Source organism: Scyliorhinus canicula, chromosome 13 (genome assembly GCF_902713615.1).
Source record: "Scyliorhinus canicula chromosome 13, sScyCan1.1, whole genome shotgun sequence".
NCBI classification, from domain to species: Eukaryota; Metazoa; Chordata; class Chondrichthyes; order Carcharhiniformes; family Scyliorhinidae; genus Scyliorhinus; species Scyliorhinus canicula.
This window is the reverse complement of record NC_052158.1, coordinates 78,921,068-78,943,411: the sequence shown is the minus strand read 5'-3', so window position 1 is coordinate 78,943,411 and position 22,344 is coordinate 78,921,068. Positions and strand designations below refer to the sequence as shown.

The window sequence follows — 22,344 nt, the reverse complement described above, 5'->3', positions numbered from 1 at the left end:
CGCCAGGGCCAGAGCCCCCCAAGGTGCTGAGCACCGATGGGATGGGAGCAGGTCCCGGAGTGACAGTCAGGGCCACCATGTAGCCCGGTGGACCTGTTTGGGCACAGGGTATGCACCATGCTAACATGTTAGCCTTTCATCCCATGCAGACAGTGGATATTGGAATTCAACCAGCAATGGTGGGTTTCCTGCTAGTTGTTGGAGCCCTGGGCGATGCCCTGCGCTGTATTAGTGGGAGCTGCTCCAGGAGGAGGAAGCTGAAGCAGCCACCCAGGTTGGAGAGCCTGCTGCCTAACAGGCAGAAGAGGAGGAGATGTCAAGGACGTGCCTCATTGTGGCAACCTGCTGTGTCCTCCACCTGTGATTAGAGCGCAGGTCAGGGGTGGTGAAGGTGGCGTGGGGGTGCTGTTTGGGAGGGGGGGTGTTGGCACACGTGTCATGGTGAACCACAACTCAGTGGGGTTTCATTTCCTCACCCAAGGCCAAACGCCATCTCCCTGACCTCCCTTTCCTCCAGGCTGCCAGCCACATCCAGGGTCCTTTGCTCTGCCATGGTGAGCGGCCGCAGATCTGGTGGCCCACCTCCTGTTTTGTCCTGCGGCTGTGTGTGGCCTTCTCCTGGTGGGGGGGTAGCACAGAAAACAAGTGTTACACAATTCGAAGCATGCAGCCCAGGGGATAGCTGGTGGCCTCGGTGGCCAGGGCACCCGGCCAAGGTGGTTGGTATGGGTGCAGGCATGTAGGACAGGGTGGGCGTTTGGTTGTCCTCTGGGGGTTGTGGGTTAGTGTCAGAGGCACAGTGCTGCCTACTCCTGCCTATTTTACTGCTACCTGGCTGCCCTGAGGAGGTTGTGCAGTTTTTTTCCAGCACTACGTCCTGTCCGGGTGACGTGGCACTGGCCGCCTCTGCTACCTGCCTCCTTCCCGGGCCAGGGTTCGCTGGTACATAACACAACTGCTGTGGGAAAGTAATTGGGTTATTCTGTGCTGCCGACCAAGCGTTCATAAGAAGTACCTCAGTTGTATTAGTAATGTGAAAGTATATTACGCTTAGTTTGATACATTGGTTGCCTGTTAAGAAATGTTTAATCTATGTTGATTTTAGCTTGCCACATTAAAAGTCTTAATGTGAAATCTTATCCCGAGGTTCTTTCCTTCATTCTGAAATTCATATCTTAAGTTATCAATCTGTATGGAATCATAATTAGCTTAAATTCCTTAGTTACCATAGTGAGATTTGAACTTGTCTCAGGTGGTTTAGTCCATACCTCTCAATCACTGTACGAGTTATCTCAAGTGTTTACAACTAACCTAGGGAATCACAAAAGATCAGATAATCTGTTTTTGTGATGTTGATCAGAATTCCACTGCTCTTTGAATCGTGGGTGTGGGGATCTTTTCATGGCTGAAGTAGGACTTAAACCCAATGATCTACAAATCTCCCACACAAACAACACAATACCTTTGACATCGGCAGGACCATTCGGCCCTGATGGTGAGTTACTGCCACTGCTAGAGGGATCTTGCACAACGTTTAAACTATTTTCCATTTTTCAGGTTTTACAGCTTACTGTCAAAGCTGTTTCAGTTGTCCCTGCTGATTTAATACTATAATTGTTTTTGCAGCATCATACTGACCCAAAACTGTCAGATCCAGAGAAACAGTTATTTTCCTGCAGTACTGGCAATCTTGTATAATTGGATAAGTTGAAAGCTAATACTGAGATTTAAAAAGGCATAAAAGTAATGAGTGCCATTTTCAACTTTTCAAACAAGTTTATTAAAGAAAAGTTAAATTATTCATGGCTCTTTCAAGCTATTATAGTGTGTTGCTATCAAAGACTTGAACTTTAACTTAACCTACCCAACTGGAATCAGTTAAGCAGCCGATTTGCATTATGAATATATGACACAATCTGGTTCCCGTCAGATATGTTAGGTTACAGTTAGAACTCAACAGTATCTCGATTCAAATTTACTAGAGTCGGTCCTTCTCATCACTTGGTATTTTTCTGCCTGTTGATATTGATTTATTTCCTTGAGGTGGTAAAATAGAGATTTTAGTAAAATGCTACCAATGAACTGAAATGGCTGTGACATTGATGGAATCAAATTCTTATTCTTGCAGAGTATTTCAATATTTACTGATTTAACATATAAAAGCATTGCCCATCAATTCAGGTAGAGAAAATAGTATTATTTTGTAGCTAATTCTCAATGAATGATGTGGGGATTCCAGACAGCATAATTTGTAACGTGTGAATAAACACTTCTTGTGGGCATAAATAAAATTCTGTATATATTTTACAGAGGAATATTGCCATGTTTTTTCCAAGGGTTTGTCTGTTTCTTGTTTGCCAGCATCTCCAGGTCTCGACAAATACGCATTCTAGTGGTTGCCGGTTCAATTATGTCATCAACAAAACCTGCGTGGACACACAACGAGATTAGATTAGTTTTTGCAGGTGGAATATTTAAGTATAAAAACATCTGCCTGATGCATTAATTGTCCTACACTTGGCAAAATAGTGAAACAACAAAAACAAACAACAGTAATCTCCCTGCTTAAGGTTGTAGCTGCATTCCTGAAAAGTTCAACTTTAGGAGTTAGGATCTATCGAATTGTAAAAACATTATACCCTGTAATTTGAAATACCGTACATTCCTAAATTAATTTAAAATCTTTATTCACCTCCCTCTTCTAACTCTGCTAGCAAGGACCCGGGGGAGACCGCTCCAAATTGGCACTGTCATCCCTGCTTTGAAACTGCTAAAGTAGAAATCCCGATGTTAACTGCACATAACAACCCGTAGCAGGGACTTATTGTATGGTAAATGTATGCTGAGATCAATACTGTTTTTATAATCAAGAAACTTAAATTAGAAATCAAAGCTCTTTTTTCCAAACTGTGCAGGAATGGTAGTAAGAAAATGAACTTTTGCAATATAGAAGTTATTTATTTTACACTAGCTGTAAACAACTTATTATTTTGACTCAATTGGATAGTGCTCAAAAACAACAGGGCAGTTTCAAATTCCCATTTATCCTGCCTTAAATTACTTTCTAATTTTGTTCCACGGCGCAGCAAAGCTTATCGAAGCACTGAGAGCTCCAAGATTCATTGCAGCATGACAGGGACAACATTTTCTACCAGTAAAATAAAAGCAAAATATACTGAAGCTGTTGAAGGAGGCCATTTGGCCCATCAAGTCTGCACTGACCCCTTAAGCCCTCACTTCCACCCTATTCCCGTAACCCAATAACCCCTCCTAACCTTTTTGGACACTAAGGGCAATTTAGCATAGCCAATCCACCTAACCTGCACATCTTTGGACTGTGGGAGGAAACCCACGCAGACATGGGAAGAACGTGCAGACTCCTCACAGTGACCCAGCGGGGAATCAAACCTGGGACCTTGGCGCTGTGAAGCCACAGTGCTAGCCACTTGTGCTACCATGCTGCCCTTCAGTTGGAAATCTGAAATAAAAATGGAAGTCCTGGAACACTCAGCAGCATCTTTTTTTAATCAAATTGAAGGGCAATTTAGCATGGCCAATCCACCAACACTGCACACCTTTGGGTTGTGGGGGTGAGACCCACACAGACACGGGGAGAATGTCCAAAACCCACACGGACAGTGACCCAGGGCTGGAATCGAACCCAGACCCTCGGTATGGTGAGGCAGCAGTGCTAACCACTGTGCTGCCCTACTCAGCAGCATCTTTGGACAAATAAACAGAATTATTGGTTCAAGTCAAATATGACTCTTCTTTGGAACTGAAGATGTTCCAGACCTGCTGAATATTTTCAGCACTTTGTTTTTATTTTCTACTGTTTTTAAATTTCAAATATTTCAAACATGGTTGCAAACGGTGAGAGGGACACACCAGTCCTGCCTGCTGTGCCCCATGTCTTACAATATTACCTACAAAGCTCAGCCACATTGTATCGTTACATTGTGTCACAATACTGTGCTGTTTATTATATCATGTTGGTTTAAAATCCTGAATTTTAAATAAAATTGGTAGTTTTGCAACCCTGAGCAAGATATTTAAAATATTTTCTAAAGTGCAGAACATATCCTTCCTCTGGCACTTGCCTCTCACAGCTGCTGGGAATGGATTTGCAAATGTCTCCACATATTCTGCCTCCGCCTCAACTTCATTTCCTTTCCCTTTAAAGATAATCTGCACAGCACCCTTTAAAAGAAAAATGTTAAACAATGAAAGACACAACTTTACAATAGCATTATCTTGTATGAACAATATGCTTCATGGGCTGCTGCCCAGTTTAATTTATAGGCCACGATTCTCCGGAAACATTTCCATGCTGTAGCGAGTAGGAATAGCCACGAGTTGCTCAATGTTAGTTGGTCCACAGACTTCCCACCCCGAATGCCGGCTCGCCAGCCTCCCCACTAACAAGGGCAAACAGCACTTGCTCAGCCAGCCCGCAACAATGGCGCTAAGGAGACTGGCTCCAGGACAGGGTGGAAGCCAGCAGGGATGCCCTTTCCCCAGAGGGTCAGCCACAAGGTAGCCAGCCAGCTGCCTCCACTTCTGATGTGCAACCAGGGGACACAACCAGATGGAGTGGTAGAGCAAGGATCACCAGGGGAGGGAATGCACCATTGGGAGAGTGGGAGCATATATTGAACAATAAATATCCTTGTTCACAACCAGTAGGAAGCCTCTGTCACTTTCTTCCGCAATGCATTGCCATGTGCAGGTGATGGGTGTGAGCAAGTACTCAGCAGATAGACAGGGGTCAGATTATGGTATAGATTGAGGAACACCCAGCTCTCTGTGGGTTATCATCCCACCCCTGCCCTCAGTGACCCATGGACAGTGCCGATACAGTCCCAGCACCCTGGAATAATGTGACACATACCCTGGGAGGGTGGGAAATGTGGGTGCAGGTGGTTAAGAATGCACTGATGGACCAGGCCACATCCTAGGAGAATTGGGCCAGTACATGGGCCTCCCTAGGCCTCCCTAGCCCTCCGGGCAGGCCAGGCCGTCACCGCCGCTTCCTACATCCTCCAGCTCGGCCTCAGATTCCTCCAGGCCGTGTTGGTACGGCACCTCCTCATCATCCTTGTCCCCTTCCTCCTCTGAGATGGCTACATGTTCCTCGTCACCAACCTCCAACTCGTCTCCCCTCTGCTGTCCAAGCTTGTCGAAAACACAGCAGACCACAACAAAGCGGACGACCTCCGGAGGCGGTGTACTGGACTGCCCCTCCAGAGCATCGGAATTGCATCTTGAGCACCGCTCAACGACAGTCCGCTTGCTGCATGGGTCTCGTTGTAACGGTCTCCGCTTCATTAGCCAGGACCTCAGCGGATATCCCTTATCTCCCCTCTCACCCCCCCCACCCCCAGAACCAGCTGTCCATCATGAGGTGCCTTATCTGCAATTGGTGATCTCACACGAGCTGTATGTTGAGGGACTAGAACCCCTTTCGGTTAACATAGGGCATCCCCAGATGGCCTGGCGAGCACCATGACTCCCTGGACTGGGGCATCCTGACGATGGCAAAGAAACCTGCTGCCCCAGCATGCTGTTGGGCCTGGTTCACTTCAAAAATAATGTAGTCTGCAGCACGAGCATACAGGACATTCGTGACCTGCGGCCTGCGAGATACCACACAGGTACCCACTCAAACCCTGTAATGATACCGTGACATAAAAGGTTCAGGGCTGCAATGACTTTGATGGCTACCGGGAGCAGGTGTCCTCCTCCACGTGGTGTCAAATCCACGAGGATATGGCACAATTGTCGCACCATTTCCTCGTTGAGGTGAAGCCTCCTGCGGCACATGCTGTCCATCATTTGTTCGAATGACCAGCAGCGCCTGTACACCCTGGGACGTCGTGGGACTCCCCCCTCTAGGTCCCTTCCTGGCCTGAGGGTGTGGGGCAGGGTCTGGCACATGGGCTGCTACCTCGCGCCTGGTCACAGCATCACTAGGGCAACTTCGAAATCCAAAATCCCTGCTATAAGCGTTCAATATCTGTCGGGCACTGGGAGAGGGTGTTAACTGACAAACAGCGGTGGCTCCCACCCCGGCAACCTCCATATCCCACTGATTTCCCCCATCCCCCAAACCAGAACATCCTGCTTACATACTCCGCCCACAGCAGGTCCCTCTCACTAGGCCATAGATCTGTTCACAACACCACCGGGACCAGGTGCTGGCCCCCACCCCGTGCCACTCACCCCTTCCGGCCATGGACAAGGAGCTGTACCCCATCCCCTGGGTGTTCGGATGTTGGCTGCTGCAGCGCTCAGATATACTGTCCAGGCATCACTGTCTGTTTGAGATGCCAGACAATGACTCCCACATGCTACATGGACACACCCATCCACCCACAGGAATACTCTTGGGTTATGTGACGTCCTTACTTAACCACGATTGCCAATTTCCTAGTGGCAATAGCCTTCAGCTACATAACCAGAGATGTCCGGGGGGGGGGGGGGGGGGGGGGGGAGAGCAGGAGCAAGCGCTGCCCCCAGAACGAGTACACACGATCTAGGGATTGCTATGGAGGTACAGGGTGCAGTTACCTCTGCAGGCCCCCCCCCCCCGCCGCCCCACCCTTTCCCCCCGGCGACAGCCCACCCCTGCGGAGGGTCCCCCTATCCCCTGCTGAGGGCCCCATCCCCCACTGAGCACAGGGGAAGCAAGCCCAGCACCCCAGACTCTTTGTCTGTGAGCAAAGATTGCTACTCCCCACCTCGGCTCCCCACAGAAACACTTCCATTAGGTTCACGTTTTTAAAAAGGAGTACTAATCAGTGCTAGCGTGAGCACTTGCTGGGGAGGCCGGTGAATGCTAGGAGGCCATTGGATGGCGGGTGGCTCTCGTTGATTGTATGGAAATGGGGCGTAAATTGTGATAATTGGTTTCTCACCATGTTACAGTGAGATTCCGAATTCACCTACCGGAGCAGGCCAGTTGCATCGCCAAGTGCATCGGCAACTGTTTGGCGCTAGGCGGGATTCTATTTTTTGGCCTCTCCCGCTATTGAGCATAACGAGAAAAGATTGCGGCCATAGTCTCTTTATAACTCATTAGTTTGTTTGATCCCTTTGGTATTCCCACTTTTTCCACTAAACGGTCAGAAGCTTCAAGATAGATGGAATCACACCCGCAATGCTCGCTGCAACACTAACTTCCAACGCTGGGGAAAATAGAGATTTCTAGTTTTCTAGGATGAAAATTGCAAAAGTCCTGTGCTCCATAGTGTAAGCTGAACAATCTAAACGATTAATCTTTCTAAATGTATTGGGCTGATAATATATATGGTCACATAGACACTAGTTGACACTACACAAGTCAAAACAAGCTCATGATGTCCTTTATTAACGTTACCCAGACAGCCAGCAACGCTGCGGATCAAATCTAGACCTGCTGCCTTTCTGAATCATCTTGAAGGGCAGGCAAAAGAAAAGGCAGTAGGACAAGCATGTTTTCCTATCCTTTCTTCCATGGCCAACTTTTTGATCATTGTTCAGGCTGCAATAGAACTGAACAAACTAGCTGGAACTTGCATGATCCCTACTCTATCTTGATTTGCGAGAAGAGACCTGAATTCATATTTAAATTGATCAAATACTGATATACTTTCCAGAGAAGGATGATAAGGGAGGAAATCTATGTTGATTAAGTTATTCATATGACTATCATGCTTCCCCTAAATTAGAGGGATTTAAATTTCATGCCACTAAACTGCAGTCTCTGCAAATTGCCCCACATCCCATCACACAGTAATAGTGAATTGGTTAACCTCATGTAGAGAATGCCAGCAATTTAATTGACTTGCAGGACATGCATCTATCTACAGTTGCAAATGTAAATATGATCAGAAATGCAGAGGTGTCACTTGCCTTAGCACCCATAACTGCAACTTCAGCTGTTGGCCAAGCATAGTTCAAATCGCCTCTCAAGTGTTTGGAGCTCATCACATCATATGCACCGCCATAGGCCTATTAAGAAAAGCATATTACAGCATTTCATATAAAGTAGTCAATGAAAAAGTCAACATTTTCTTCATTATGTAACTAGGGCTATTTTTGGATGGTCTACTCATTATGTGCAAAGAGATCAGTGCTTTGTTAATATGTCACTTCACCATTGTTTTGGCAAGGACCAAATGGCAGAAAATCAAATATGTAAATCATGAATATCTAAGTTTCAGAAGCAATCTCCAGCTGTGATGGTCAAAAAAATAACTATTCTCTTCTGACATACAATACAAGTTAGATTATTTACACTACGTATTTGGAATTTTACTTATTTTGAGGCTGAGGATAATGCTGAAGGCTACAAGTTAAATCTGCACCTACTCTATCTCAAAAATGTACAGGAGCTTAACCCAAGAACAGAACCCAGTGGGGATATGCTTAAGTTTACACAGACCCTACCAAAATTTGAAGAAATGGAAGTAAAAGCATTTTTCATGGCATTTGAGGAATAAAGCAACCCAAATGGAGTGGGCAAAAGAAAAGTGGACATTACCCATGCTAAGTAAATTGATGAGGTGGGCACAGGAAGTTTATGCTTCCCTTTCAGAGGGAGTGTCTAAGGATTTCAACAAGGTTGAAAAAAAAAGCTATTCTAGGTGCATATAAATTAGTTCCAGAGGCATATATGCAAACGTTTCAGAATTTAAGGAAACAGCTGGGACAGATATATGCTGAATTTGAAAGGGTTAAGCAAAACAATTTTAACAGGTGAATACAAGCATTGTGAGTTGAAACTAACTATGAGGCTCAGAGGAATCATTCTTAGAACAATTTAAAAATTCACTATCTTTTGTGATAAGAATTTATGTTGAAGACCAAAGGGTTATGGTTGCTAGACAGACAGCAATAATGGCTGATGATTATGTGATGATCCATGAATTTAAACCTTTGTTCCGTCGCCCCCATAATTTTGAGAAGGATAGGAACTGGGAGAGTGAAAGGAAGGCAGGTAGGCAAGATAAGGAATGATAGCTGGGAACATTCCATGATCTCCTTCTCAGACCAGAAAGGAAGGTACTAAGGGTAAAGGCGAGACTTGAAGGCCTAAGTGTTACCATTGCAATAAAGTGTTACACGTTCATTCAGCATGTTGGAAGTTACGAGGATTTTGAAAAGAAAACAAAACAAGAGAATATTGCAGGGCAGCCTGTATCTCTAACTGGATTTCGGAGACCCAAGGTAAACACAGTGCTGTGGGAGCAAGTGTGATGAACGAGGTTGATGAAAGACATGCAGGGTTTTTGACTCGGGGGAAGATCACCCCATTTTCATCAAATGATGTAGCCAAACCCATAACTATTGAAAGGTAATCGTTTTCAAACTCAGGAACACAGCCCGCAGATGGGTTGCGGGCAGGTGGTGGGAGAGCCGTGCGACCATTGGTCGCAGCGTTCCCAAACATGGGAAGTAATGCCCAGCTGCCGCAACCGGCTTTTAAAACAAGCCGGCCCCTCAGCAGTGCACAGGCCTGGAGCCCAGTGAGGCAGACTGCCTCCTCCCGATGTCAGCTTGCTGACCCAGGAACAGATTCTTTTTTTTTTTTTTTTTTAAATCGATGGAGTCTTCTCTCCAGAAGCAGCGGCAGAGAGGTCACGCTGACATCACCTGCTCTGGGCACGAGAGAGAGAGAGATTCCTTCATTTTGTAGTTGCCAGCACTGCTGGTGTGAGCGCCAGGGTTTTTTTGGATTTCCCAAGAGCAAACTGAAAACAAAGATGATTTCTTGAGGTATGGGTTTATTAATTGTGCCAATGCACATCAGGATGCAAACTTCACGTATGTTATATGCAGGGAAGCACTGCCAAATGGAAGATTAAAACCCTCAAAACGTCAAAAGCATTTGAAGACTAAGCAAGGCAAGTTCAAGCAACGACCTCTCGATTTTTGTCAACCGATGCAGTGAGGACCAAGTCACCTGTCACATTAAAGGGAGCAAAATATGGTGGGTCACAATGGTCGGTCAGCATGAGTCCCAAAGGATGGCCTTAGATTTAATCCCCCCCCCCCCCGCCCTGGTGCAGGAGGGAAAATCGATCTCCGGGGGGGGAGCGATCGGGTGTCATGGACCCAGGGGCGCACACGATCTCGCTGGGGTTGACATTTTGGATGACGATCCGTGGTCCGAGTCCACCATAGTGCACGGAGCGGCCGCCGCCATGCGCACGCGTTGAATCCTGACCGGAAATGCAGGGCCTCGTATCCGCACAGAGCTGCGAGGAGCACTCCAGTGCCCTGCCAGCCCTCTGCAGGTAGGAGAATCGCTCAGCACCTTCTTAAGGAAAGTTAAGAGTGAAACGCCAGGGTTTTTACACTGGCGTGAGGACATAGCCCCATTTTTTGGAAAATCCAGCCGAACGGGTTAGCAAATGGGATAAGTGGAGATTAAATCCCAGTTCCATTGGAGTGTGATTTATTGCCAGGTTCAAAAGTTGGAGTGGTTAAGAAGTTACCAATGAACCCGGAACCCAGTGGGATCATTTTAAGCAACAGTCCTACAGTCTACCAATATACCAATGCCCTACTAAATGGTTCTTCAAACAGTGGTATAGGTGCCAGAAGTGGTGCCATTACCAACACGCCTAACCTCGTCTCCCTAACCGACTCCGATTCCATCTGCAGCCAGAGGGCCCTTGGGTCCCTACACCACCCCAGCATCTGTGTTAGCAGTCCAATAGTAATATAATAAATTTGGCAACAGGAGGCCCCCTGCCCATCTCTCCCTCTGAAGCACCCCCCTTTGAATCCTCAGGACCTTGACCGCCCAGATAAATCAATCCAGACCATCTCTTAAAAACCAATTTGGGCAGAAATACCAGGAGGCACTCAATAGAAATAGGAATCTAGGCAATATATTCATTCTAACCGGCTGAAGTCAACTAGTCAGCGATAGTGGGATGCTGTCCCACCTCTGCAGGTCTGCCTTGACCCTCCCCACCAAGCTCATAATTCAGCTTCCGTAGCCGTCCCCAGTCTCTCCCCACTGTACCCTTAAGTACCGTAAGCCGGCCCCTGCCAATCGAAATTGCCCCCTCAATTTAGTTCCCCCCACCTCCCACTGCCCCAAACACAAAATATTCCCTTTTCCTTATATTCTGCTTATAGCCAGAGAAAGCCCAAATCATCGCAAAATCTCCAATATTTTCCCATTAGATATCTCCGGATCCCTTACGTATAACAGCAAATCATCAGCATATAATGTTCAACGCTCCCTCCATCCCATTCCTTTGAGGTCCTCAATGCCATTACCAATGGCTCACTTACCATTACAAAGAACAAAGGAGATGACGGACATCCTTGCCTCATGCCCCAATGTAACCGAAAGATCTCAGAAGTCATGTTATTAGTACGATCACTAGCAAACGGTATGGGCAGCACGGTAGCATAGTGGTTAGCAGTGTTGTTTCATAGCACCATGGACCAGGTTCTATTCCCGGCTTGAATCACTGTCTGTGCGGAGTTGCACTTTCGCCTTGTGCCTGCGTGGGTTTCCTCCCACAAGTCCTGAAAGACGTGCCGTTAGGTAATTTTGAATTCTCCCTCGGTGTACCCAAACAGGTGCCGGAATGTGGGGGCTAGCGGCTTTTCACGGTAACTTCATCGCAGTGTTAATGTCAGCCTACTTGTGACAATAAAGATGATTATAAACAGCGCCACAGAGAGCAGCTGCACCCCCAGGACACAAATCCCGGACCCAGCACAAATTTCTCCAATACTGTAAAGAGGTATCCCCACTCCACCGAGTCGAACACCTTCTCTGTGTCCAAGGATACAATAATCTCTGGCACCGGATGGGTCGGAGTGGCAAGCACCACATTAAGCAACCGTCGCACATTCTCCGACAGCCTCCGTCCTTTCACAAACCCCATCTGATCTTCCTCTATCAACTCTAGGAAGCACGACTCCAGTCTTAAAGCCAACACCTGGCCAGCAATTTGGCATCTCCATTCAACAGGGAGATTGAACGATATGACACGCACTCCTTGGAGGTTTTGTCCTTTTGAAACAGCAGAGAGATGGGCACCTGCCCCAATGTCCCCAGAAGGGCTCCCCACTCCAAGAGTCCCTAAACAAGCCCAGCAACAATGAACCCAACTGATCCATGAACTTTTCATAGAACTCCACCGGGAATCCATCTGGCCCAGGTGCCTTCCCTCACTGCATCTGCTCCAACACTCCCTGGATCTCCTTCAAACAAAATGGAGCCTCCTGCTCCTCCCCCACCTTGGGAAACTGCACTCTCCAAAAACTCCACGTCCATCCTTTGGTGGTTCTGACTGATATAACTTCTCAAAATAAACCTTGGACATATCATTCCCCTTATCTGGATCAGAGACCAACTTACTGTCTCGGTCCTCAACTTCCCTATCCTCCGCCTCAATTGATCAAAAGTCAACTCGCCTTCTCCCCATACTCGTAAACTGCTCCTTTTGCTCGTCTCAAACTGCGCACAGCTTTGTCCATTGACATCAAGACGAACAGCGTTTGTAATTCTTTCCTGCACATCAACAATTCAGGGGTTGAATCCCTCGCATATCTACGATAGATCCCCAAACTCTTATCCACCAATTTCTCTCGCTCCTCCCTAGTTTCTGCATCTGCATGTGTCTTAATTGCTATAATCTTGCCCTGATCACCACTTTGTGCCTCCCACAGAATAGAGGGTGAGACCTCTCCATTATCATTATTCAGAATGTATTCCTATATGCCCCTCAAAATCATCCCACAAACCCCCCAATTGACAACAACCCAACATCGAACCGCCAATCCCTGCAGCACTCTTGACCCACTCCCAGCGCCAGGTCCATCCAATGTTGATCCAAAATCACTACTGCCGAATATTCGGCCGCTGTGACTCCAGTAGGTTGAGTTCTACTTTTAAGGAAGTAATCAATCTGCAAATATATTGTGTAACGGGGAGAAAAATGAGAACACCCCTTCCCCGAGTGCTTGAACCTCCATGTGTCCGTCCCTCCCACCTCTTCCATGAACGTAGACAATACTCACAATCCTAACCGGGGCCAGCAATCTCAAGCTAGATCAATCTGCCTTGGGTCCAGCGCACAATTCATATTGCCCCCTTAATTAGCTGGCTTCATGAATGACACATCGTCCCAATTTGGCGCATATACGTTCACTATTACCACTGGTTTCCCCACCAAGACTCCTACCATTTTCACATATAGCCACCCCTGATCTGCCATCACTTTCTCCACATAGAACTGAACCCGCTTTTTGATAAGGATCGCCACCTCCCCCACCCTCCTCCGGCAAAGCTCAAGTAGAACACCTGCTCACCCAGGTCTTCCAGAGCCTAACCTGGTCTCATTCCACATGTGAGCCTCTTGCAAAACCACGTCGACTCCCAAACTCTTGAGATGGGCAAAAACCCTCGGCCCCGCACATTCCAAGTGAGCAGTCGTGTGGGGAGCTTTGCACCCACCTGCAACAGAGTCAGCCATCACTGCCTCGGTAGGTCAAACACTCAACAATATCCAGTGCCCAAAGATGACAACCTGCCCCACCCTGAAGATGAGGCCAAAAAAAAATCTGAACGCTGCTAGCACACCCCCCCCCCCCTTATCCCTCAGGTTGACAGAGAATTTTCCACCTCTATTAACCCCGTGACGTTCCCAGCCAATTGAGACCCATCAAGCCAGACATAACCCCCAATATATTTACAGTTGCCCCAGCTCCACTTGTACAAACAGAAAATATAACAAAAAACAGCCAAACAGCTTGACCCTCCTCAAACTACTCAGTCCTCATTCCTTGACAAGGGCCTCTGCGTGCCACTCTGAACTGCTCACCCTTTTTGTACAGTCCCACCTTCACCTGTTGAAGGCTGCCCTTCTTGCCAGTTTGGAGCCAATGTCCTGGTAAACGCGCACCATGTTGCCGTCCCAGTCAATGTTCCATTTTGCATGATGCACTCCAGGACATGCTCCTTCCTCTGATGACTGTGGAATCAAATGATTGAACCACCATGTACAATATTCGGCTTTGGCTTCTGTCCCAGGTCCCAGTGCGCCCAGTCTAATTCCGTTGGAGCAAACTCCTCATTGCTGCCGAAAGAGCATGGTTGAAAAATATTCGATTTGCTTTGTGTCCTCCAATCCCTCCAGCAGGCCCACGTTTCTAAGGTTCAAGTGCCTCAATTGGTTTTCCTAAATCCTTGGTTTTCAGGCCCTTGCTTTTTCCACCAGAATCTGCACTTTGGCTTCCAGTGAAACCAGTCAGACTTCGTGGCTAGACAGTGCCTTTTCAGCACCCTTTAGTGCCTCACCCTGGTCCTTCACAGCTCTGGTAGTTTTGTCAAGCCGCTCCCGGAGCAGACCCTAAACGACTCCTTATGTTCTCGGTCTTGCCTATCAAAACTGCCATCCATTTATCATCCAGGCTTTTACCAGGCTCCCCAGCTGAGATTTCTTCCCCATGCTGTATTCAACATCCTTTCAGCAATTTCTCCCTGGTAAGCTTCTGCGTTAAAACCTAAAAACATCATGAGCAAAAACAGACAAAGTGGACAGAGATATCAGGAGCCACCTTTGAAGTGACCTCCCTCTTCCATCACACCAAAGTCCCCGCATGTGCAGATTCTAGAGGAAATTTGCACCCAACTTCAGTACCATAGCAGTATCTTTGACTAACGTATTGTGGAAACAAGCAAAAATGGTACGGTCCGCAGAAAGCCAAACAGTATTTGAGAAATTGAGGGCCATGTTGGTAAGCAAACCAGTGTTGGCTGTCCCAGATTTCCAAACCCTTTAAAATAGCCACAGACTCCAGCAACCTGGGATGGGGGCAATGCTAATCCAGGACAACAAAACAGGAATAGAGAAGCCAGTGTGATACTTTCCAAAAAACTAAGCTTGTGACAAAGAAGGTACTCCATCATTGAGAAGGAAGCCTTAGCATTGTTACATGGCCTTCAACATTTTGACGTATGTGTCCGGCATAACAATAAACATAGCATCGAAACGGACCATAATCCACGAGCATTTATAGAAAAGTTCTACACTCTGAACAGAATTTGTTCAGTTAGAGGTTATTATTACAATCATTCAAAGTTAAAAATATGCACATCCCCGGAAGGGACAATGTGACAGCGGGCACTTTTTTTTAGTGGGTTTACGGCTGATTAGTTTCCAATGTACAAACTGGGGTGAAGGATCTCTATAACCTTCATGTCTTACATATCTCAATGAAACATCCGTACCATGACGTTTCATTCCTTTCAGAGCGGGGTTCGTTTCGATTGGTTGGATGGTGGCCAATGGATTGACAAGGAACTGGCTACCGACAGTGATTGGTTCTTGTCAGATGGGGTTTTTCAGAGAGAACACTGGGTAGCAAGGTAGCACAGTGGTTAGCATTGTTGCTTCACAGCGCCAGGGATCTGGGTTTGATTCCCGGCTTGGTCACTGTCTGTACAGAGTCTGCATGTTCTCCTCGTGGCTGCGTGGGTTTCCTCCGGTTGCTCCGGTTTCCTCCCACAGTCCAAAGATGTGCAGGTTAGGTGTATTGGCCATGCTAAATTGTCCCTTAGTATCCAACGGGTTGTGGGGTTAATGGGTTACGGGGATAGGTGGGAGATGTGGGTTTAAATAGGGGGCTCTTTCCAGGGCCGGTGCAGATTTAATGGGCCGAATGACATCCTGCACTGTAAATGCAATCTATGATTCTACGAGAAGCCACTAACCCTCAAGGTGGAAGCACCTCTCTCTCTGCTGGCTACTGTCTGAAGATAGATGATGTCTGGCTCCCTCCCGAATGCTGGCTGCCTGCTACTTCTGTGTCTACAGTGAAAACCAACATCCATCTGGAAGCCTAGTCTGAAGAAACAACTAACTGGAGATGTCTATCTGAAACAAAGACTCATCTTTTTACTTTCCCTTTCTATTTGTCTGTGTGTATAGTAAAAGAGGTTTAGAGATTTGATAGTAGTTAACCAGTTATATTTGTTGCCCGTTTAAATTATAGTTACGGTTAATAATAAAAAATTGTGTTTAAAGTTACAAACCTGGTAACTAGTTATTTAAAAATACTCAAGGTCTTTGGCTGCTCAATGAGAGTACATTTCAACTGTGTTGCAACTCCAGGTCAAGTGGGGCTAAGTGGCGCGGTAGCACAGTGCTTAGCATTGTTGCTTCACAACGCTAGGGACCCAGGTTCAATTCCCAACTTGTGTCACTGTCTGCCGAGTCTGCACGTTTCCTTGTGTCTGCGTGGGTTTACTCCGGGTGCTCCTCAAACAAGTCCTTAAAGATGTGCTTGTTCGGTGAATTGGCCATTCTGAATTCTCCCTCTGTGTACCCGAACAGGCGAGACGACTATGGGATTTTCACAGCACCTTCATTGCAGAATTAATGTAAGCATACTTGTGACACTAATAAAGATTATAATAAATTGGCCACGCACTGGACCAGGGTGTCATAATACTACCCATCTCTAAACTTTCCCAGTTCTGACGGAAGTTCATCAACTTGAAATGTTGATTCTTTCCTCTCTCCACAGATGCTGCCTGACTTGCTGAGAATATACAGCATTTTCTCTTTTATTTTATAGAATCACTGGAACTTACACATTACTTTCACATTACCTAATAAATTCAGTGTTGGTTTAAAAACTGTCATTAATACAGCCAATGTTGGTGCATGGAGCATATCTGAATTTAATCCATTCCATGCACTCACTACAGTTAATTATAACACATTTTAAATTACTTCTAAAATTAGCTTGCCATAATCTCTGAATGCAGTAATGCCATGAACTGACTTGGCTTTTTTCCCCCATGGATACTGCAAACTGCTCATCAGGCACACAGTGCGTAAACATCTCAAAGGACAAGGGCAGCAGATGCATGGGAATGCAACCACGTGCAAGTTCACCTCCAAACCAAACACATCCCGACTTGGAACTTTTCCCTCACTGTCGTTGGATCAAAATCCTGGAACGCCCATCCCAACATCACTTGATTTATGAACACCCCATGAACTGCAGATATTTAAGATGGCGGCTCACCACCACCTCGAGGGCAATTCGTGATAAGTTATAATACTGGCTGAACTAGCAACACCCACATTCCATGAAATAATTTTTTTAAGGCAGTAGAATTAACATAACCAGGAATTGCTCTCTAGGCCACACATCATAAGGGCATGGAGAACCAAATAAAGTAGAGATCTGGCCATCCCAGATCTTCTGCACCAATGGGAAATTCTCTCTTTTCTTCCAAACATGTGCAGTAAGATGACAATTCAGGCGACCCACCTATTACATCTACCAGAGCAGAATTTCAGCACATCAATTGGGGCAAGACTTGAACCCGTGTCCCAGAGGTAAGGGAACAAGGTTTAACTCACTGACAATCAAGTCTATCTTACTGCATTCCTGTACAATTTCAGTTCGAGGAAGTGACGAAGATGATTGAAGGTAGGGCAGTAGATGTTGTCTACACAGACTTAAGTAAGGCCTGTGACAAGATCTCTCATGGCAGACAAGTACAGAAGGTGAAGTCATGTGGGATCAGAGTTGAGCTGGCAAGATGGATACTGAACTGGCTCAGTCAAAGAAGACAGAGGGCAGCAGTGGAAGGGTGCCTTCCTGAATGGAGGGCGCTGACTAGTGGTGTTCCACAAGGAACACTACCTTGACCTTTGCTGTTTGTAGCATAGATAAATGTAACTGGACTGATTAGTAAGTTTGCGAACGACATAAAGGTTGGTGGAATTGCAGATAGTGATGAGGACTGTCAGAGGATACAGCAGGATATAGATCGGTTGGAGACTTGGGTGGAGATATGACAGATGGCGTTTAATCCAGGCAAATTAGGCAATACAATTTGGAAGGTTTAATACAGGTGGGAAATATACAGTAAATGGCAGAACCCATAAGAATATTAACAGGCAGAGGGATTTGGGTGTACAGGTCCACAGGTCACTGAAAAGTTGCAACGCAGATGCAGAAGGTAGTCAAGAAGAAATACAACATGCTTGCCTTCATCGGAGGTTGAGGGACAATCTAATAGAAGTTTACAAAATTATGAGGGGCATGGACAGAGTAAATGGTCAGAAGTTTTTTCCCAGGGTGGAAGAGTCAATTACTAGGAGACATGTGCAAGGGAAGGTTTTATTTTTATAGCAGAGGGTGGTGGGTGCCTGGAACTCACTGCCGGAGGTGGCGGGCACCTTGACAAATACATGAGTAGGATGAGAATAGAGGGATATGGACCTCAAAAAAGTGTAGGTTAGATGGGCGGCACAGGCCTGGAGGGCCGAAAGGCCTGTTCTTGTGCTGTACTTTTCTTTCTTCTTTTAAGTATGCATAATAAAATGAACATCACAAAATCAGTACAAAAAAGGTATTCTTTGAGACTTCACTTAAAATTGATAGGATTGGAGTAGCAACTGCAGTCTAGATTGACCAGGCCAAGTTTATTTCAGGTAGAAGTTCAGTAGTCACACCTCTTACCTTTCGTGTTATCACTGTAATTTTGGGCACTGTAGCCTCAGCGAACGCATAGAGCAACTTTGCACCATGTTTGATGATTCCACCATATTCCTGGCTAGTTCCTGTATGGTCACATTAAATAAATCAGCAAAAGGAACTATAACTGATAAAAATCTAGAAAAAATAAGTCAAGATCAGTCAGAAAAGGGATAATGGGCCAAATTTTGCAGTCAGCAATGAATGAACAGTACCTTCCCTTGCACGTCTCCTAGTAATTGACCTGCCCACACCTAATTCTGCATTGGAACTTGTTATTAGAAAGGTTTTTTAGAGCAAGAGGCTATAGGGGCACTAGGACCTACGTTAACAGCAAAAGGCCACCAATATCCTCGCTTTTGTTTTAGTGCAAAGTCCAGGGCAATGTTTTCAGTGGAGAACCTTATTCTGAATTGCTAAAGGATTTCATTCAAAAATGTTAATTCTTTTCTCTCGCATTCAGATGCTTAGCCTGTACATTTCCACTTCCATTATGCCAAAGCACACCATGCAAGTGGGAGATGAAAAATTCCAGCAGTTCTCCCATGTGAATCAGCTACAATGTGGATCTTTGTACACAGCCTGGCTGCTACAGTTTGGACAGCGGTATGCACAAAGTACTGACGTCATGACATGGATTAAGCTGTCACCAGAACAGAAGATGTACAGCATCCAAGATGACCTACTTTATAAAAAAAAAATGCTTCTGGCCAACAGTTGGAAAAGAAAACCCAAGCTGTTTAGTTTGCAAGCGCCAACAGCAGAGGAGACCTGGCAGTTTCAGCTGGTCCAGTACAAGGGTATAGCAATGTAGTTCTTTACTGATATTTTAGGTCATGAGTTCACGCATCAATCTACAGATAGAGAGTTATGCCTGGCTGTTACGATACTGCAGGTAGGCAACATATAGTTAGTGTAATACTGGTGTGAGTTGCCCATTGGTCATGGTTAGACTGGGGAGAAAAGTACCCTTGAATAAAAATGGATAATAAGCTGCCCACAATTCTTCAAGACTGCATGCCAATAGGCAGAATAAAATGATTATTGAAGCAGCACTAAGTTATTTGGCGCCTGAAAAGTAAAACATTACTTACTTACTCAGAATTACTACAATACAAGCAAGGGATTTGCAAATTTGTAGATTACAGAGAAGCTGAACTGGGTAATAAAACTGGGGCTAATTAAGGTATACCAGAAACACTGCCCTCTGATTCACCTTGACAAGCGCATGCAAATTAACAAATTAGATTTTTCAATACAGTAGCATATAACGCCTTTTTACTAACAGAATGGGAGTGATTATCTGGAACCATGGTCAAATATGGACATTGGTCATAGGTCCTACCTGGCAAGAATCCGGGTACATCCACAAATGTAATGATGGGGATGTTGAATGCATCACAGAATCTGACAAAACGAGCTCCTTTTACTGAAGCATTGATGTCCAGACAACCTAAAACAAAATAATAAAATTACAAATCCGCCCCAAGTGAATCAGATTAATCTTATTACTCCCCACTTGTGTTAAAATTGAAAATCTTCAGTGATGGGCAGGATACCACAAAGGAATCAAGAGATGATAAAAGTCTCGCCGGCATCTCCATAAAAGTAAGAGACTTGAGGCACAATGGAGCGGGAGAGAGCATGCAAGAGAATTCGGGGACACAACAGCCAGAGAGAGGGAGAAAAAGAGAGTGCGTAACAGGATTCGGAGAACACCAGGCATATATGAGAGCGAGAGAATTTGGAGACACGGAGGGAATAGTGGAGCGAGAGAGAGAGAATGCAGTGGCATGGCAGACATTTAGGAGCGAGAGAATTCGGAGACACAGAAGCCATTAAGGAGGGGGGAGCGGGTAGGAGACATAGCGGCCATAAAGGTGCGAGAGAGTACCAGATAATTCTGAGACACAGCGAGCATAAAGCAGCAAGAGAATTGAGAATTCGGAGACAACGGAGCGAGAGAGTGAGAGAAATCGACAACAGCGAGCATAAAGGAATGAGAGTGTGTGCGCAAGAATTCGGAGGCAAGTGAGCATAAAGGAGCGAGAATGCACGCAAGTATTCGGCAACACAGCGGGCATAAAGGAGTGAGAGAGAATTCTGCGACAGTGGGCAGAACGGAGCGAGTGTCGAGGGACCTTTTTGACAGTGAAGCTGCTGCCTGGAGCCTATCAGGGTTCAGAAGCAAAAATCAAGGTGCAACATCACAGGGAAGTAGGTAGGTGATTGACTGGTGAGTATTTTCTATTTATCTTATCAAAACTAGAGAATTTTATTTGGAATAATTAGAAATTTATTGAAACAATAAAAACATAAGCACAAAACACAACTCGACGGATTCATTAACAAAATAAATAACAAGTTAAACAGAAAGATGTCAGGTGATGTGTTGCGGCTGCAGTACATAGAAGCTTGTGGACATCAGTGTGATCCAAGGCAAACATATCTACAGTAGTGCTCAGAGTCATTGGCAATGCATTAGGGAGTGGGAAAGTTACCTGGACACTTGAGGCTAGGGTCACCAGAGTTACTCCATGGTCAAAGACAGGATGTTCCGGAAAGTGAGGCAGATATGGGGACCCAGAAAGTAGAAGTGGAGGAGGCTTATCCCTTATAATTGTCCAACAGGTTTGAGGTTCGCGCAGCTTGTATGGATGAAAGCGGATGCTACAAGTTGGATGGACGAACTGACTATGGCATTGTAGTATAGGAGGCCATTCAAGCAGGGTCAAGTTAATAGTTTGGTAGTGATAGTGGGCAACCGTGTAACAGGGAGACACAGTTTTCTACAACCGAGAACGAGTCCAGACTGTTTGCCCAGTGCCATGATTCTGGACATTTGCTCAGGCTAGAGAAGAATTTGCAATGGGAGGGGGAGGATCTTGTTGTCATGGTCCACGCAGTTACCAAAGGCATTGAGAGGGCTAGGAAAAGAGGTTTTGCACGGGGTGTATGAGCAGCTCTAGGGGCTAAATTAAAAAGCAGAACCTCATAATTAATAATCGCTGGATTATTACCAGAGCTGCAAGAAAACTGGTGTAGGGCAGGTAGGGAGTTGAATGTGTGGTTCAAAATTGGTGTGGATGAAATGAGTTACTATTTATGGGAAAGTGGCACCAGTGTTGGGGAAACAAGGAGCTGTGCCAGTGGGATGGTTTTCACCTGAACCATGCTGGGACCACTAATGTGGCAAGTTTTATTACAAGTGCAGTTTAGAGGACTTTAAACTAAATGGTGAGAACAAGGGATCACATGAGGTAAGACGTGATAAATCAAAGGAAAAGGACAAGGCGAGAGAGCACGGTAGGACTATGGTAATAATAATCAGAGTATGGCAGGAAGGAACAAACGTATGACAGCAAATAAGATCAAAGTTTGTAAATAGGAAGATAGAACTAAAGGTCTATACGAATAGCCATAGCATTCGTAATGAAACAGATAATAATCAGCTCAAATAGAAACAAATATGTATGATCTGATAGCTTTAACAGAGATATGGTTGCAAGGTGACCAGGGCTGGGACCAGAATATTCAAGGATATATGTATATGTGACATTTCAGAAGGACAGGATACAGGATACTGCCACCTAGGCAGAGAAGACATTTTAGGTCTCTCAGCATTGTTTCTGACAAATATTGGGGGGGGGGAACGGCCTAAAAGTTTTGCAGATGACAGATTTGTGTCAACACTGGAACTTTAAAATTATAATCAGACCTCGATGTGATGGGGAAATAGGTCTGCATCTGGTAAATGGCAATCAATATCGATAAATGTAGTGTAATACACACAGGTTAGGATAATGCCAACCATATGTATACCACGCA

General features: G+C 45.7%; 1 protein-coding gene across 1 annotated transcript in view; it reads right to left on the bottom strand.

Annotated features, from left to right (window-relative positions):
- Positions 1-1,756: 1,756 nt before the first annotated feature.
- Positions 1,757-22,344, bottom strand: part of pccb (propionyl-CoA carboxylase subunit beta) — a 79,044-nt gene continuing 58,456 nt past the window's right edge. The window contains exons 11-15 of the mRNA XM_038817592.1: positions 19,862-19,969; positions 18,502-18,602; positions 7,894-7,992; positions 4,101-4,200; positions 1,757-2,426 (exon numbers count right to left, since the gene is read on the bottom strand). Coding sequence (XP_038673520.1) covers positions 2,305-2,426; positions 4,101-4,200; positions 7,894-7,992; positions 18,502-18,602; positions 19,862-19,969 — 530 coding nt within the window. The 3' untranslated portion in view covers positions 1,757-2,304. The remainder of the gene's footprint in view (positions 2,427-4,100; positions 4,201-7,893; positions 7,993-18,501; positions 18,603-19,861; positions 19,970-22,344) is intronic.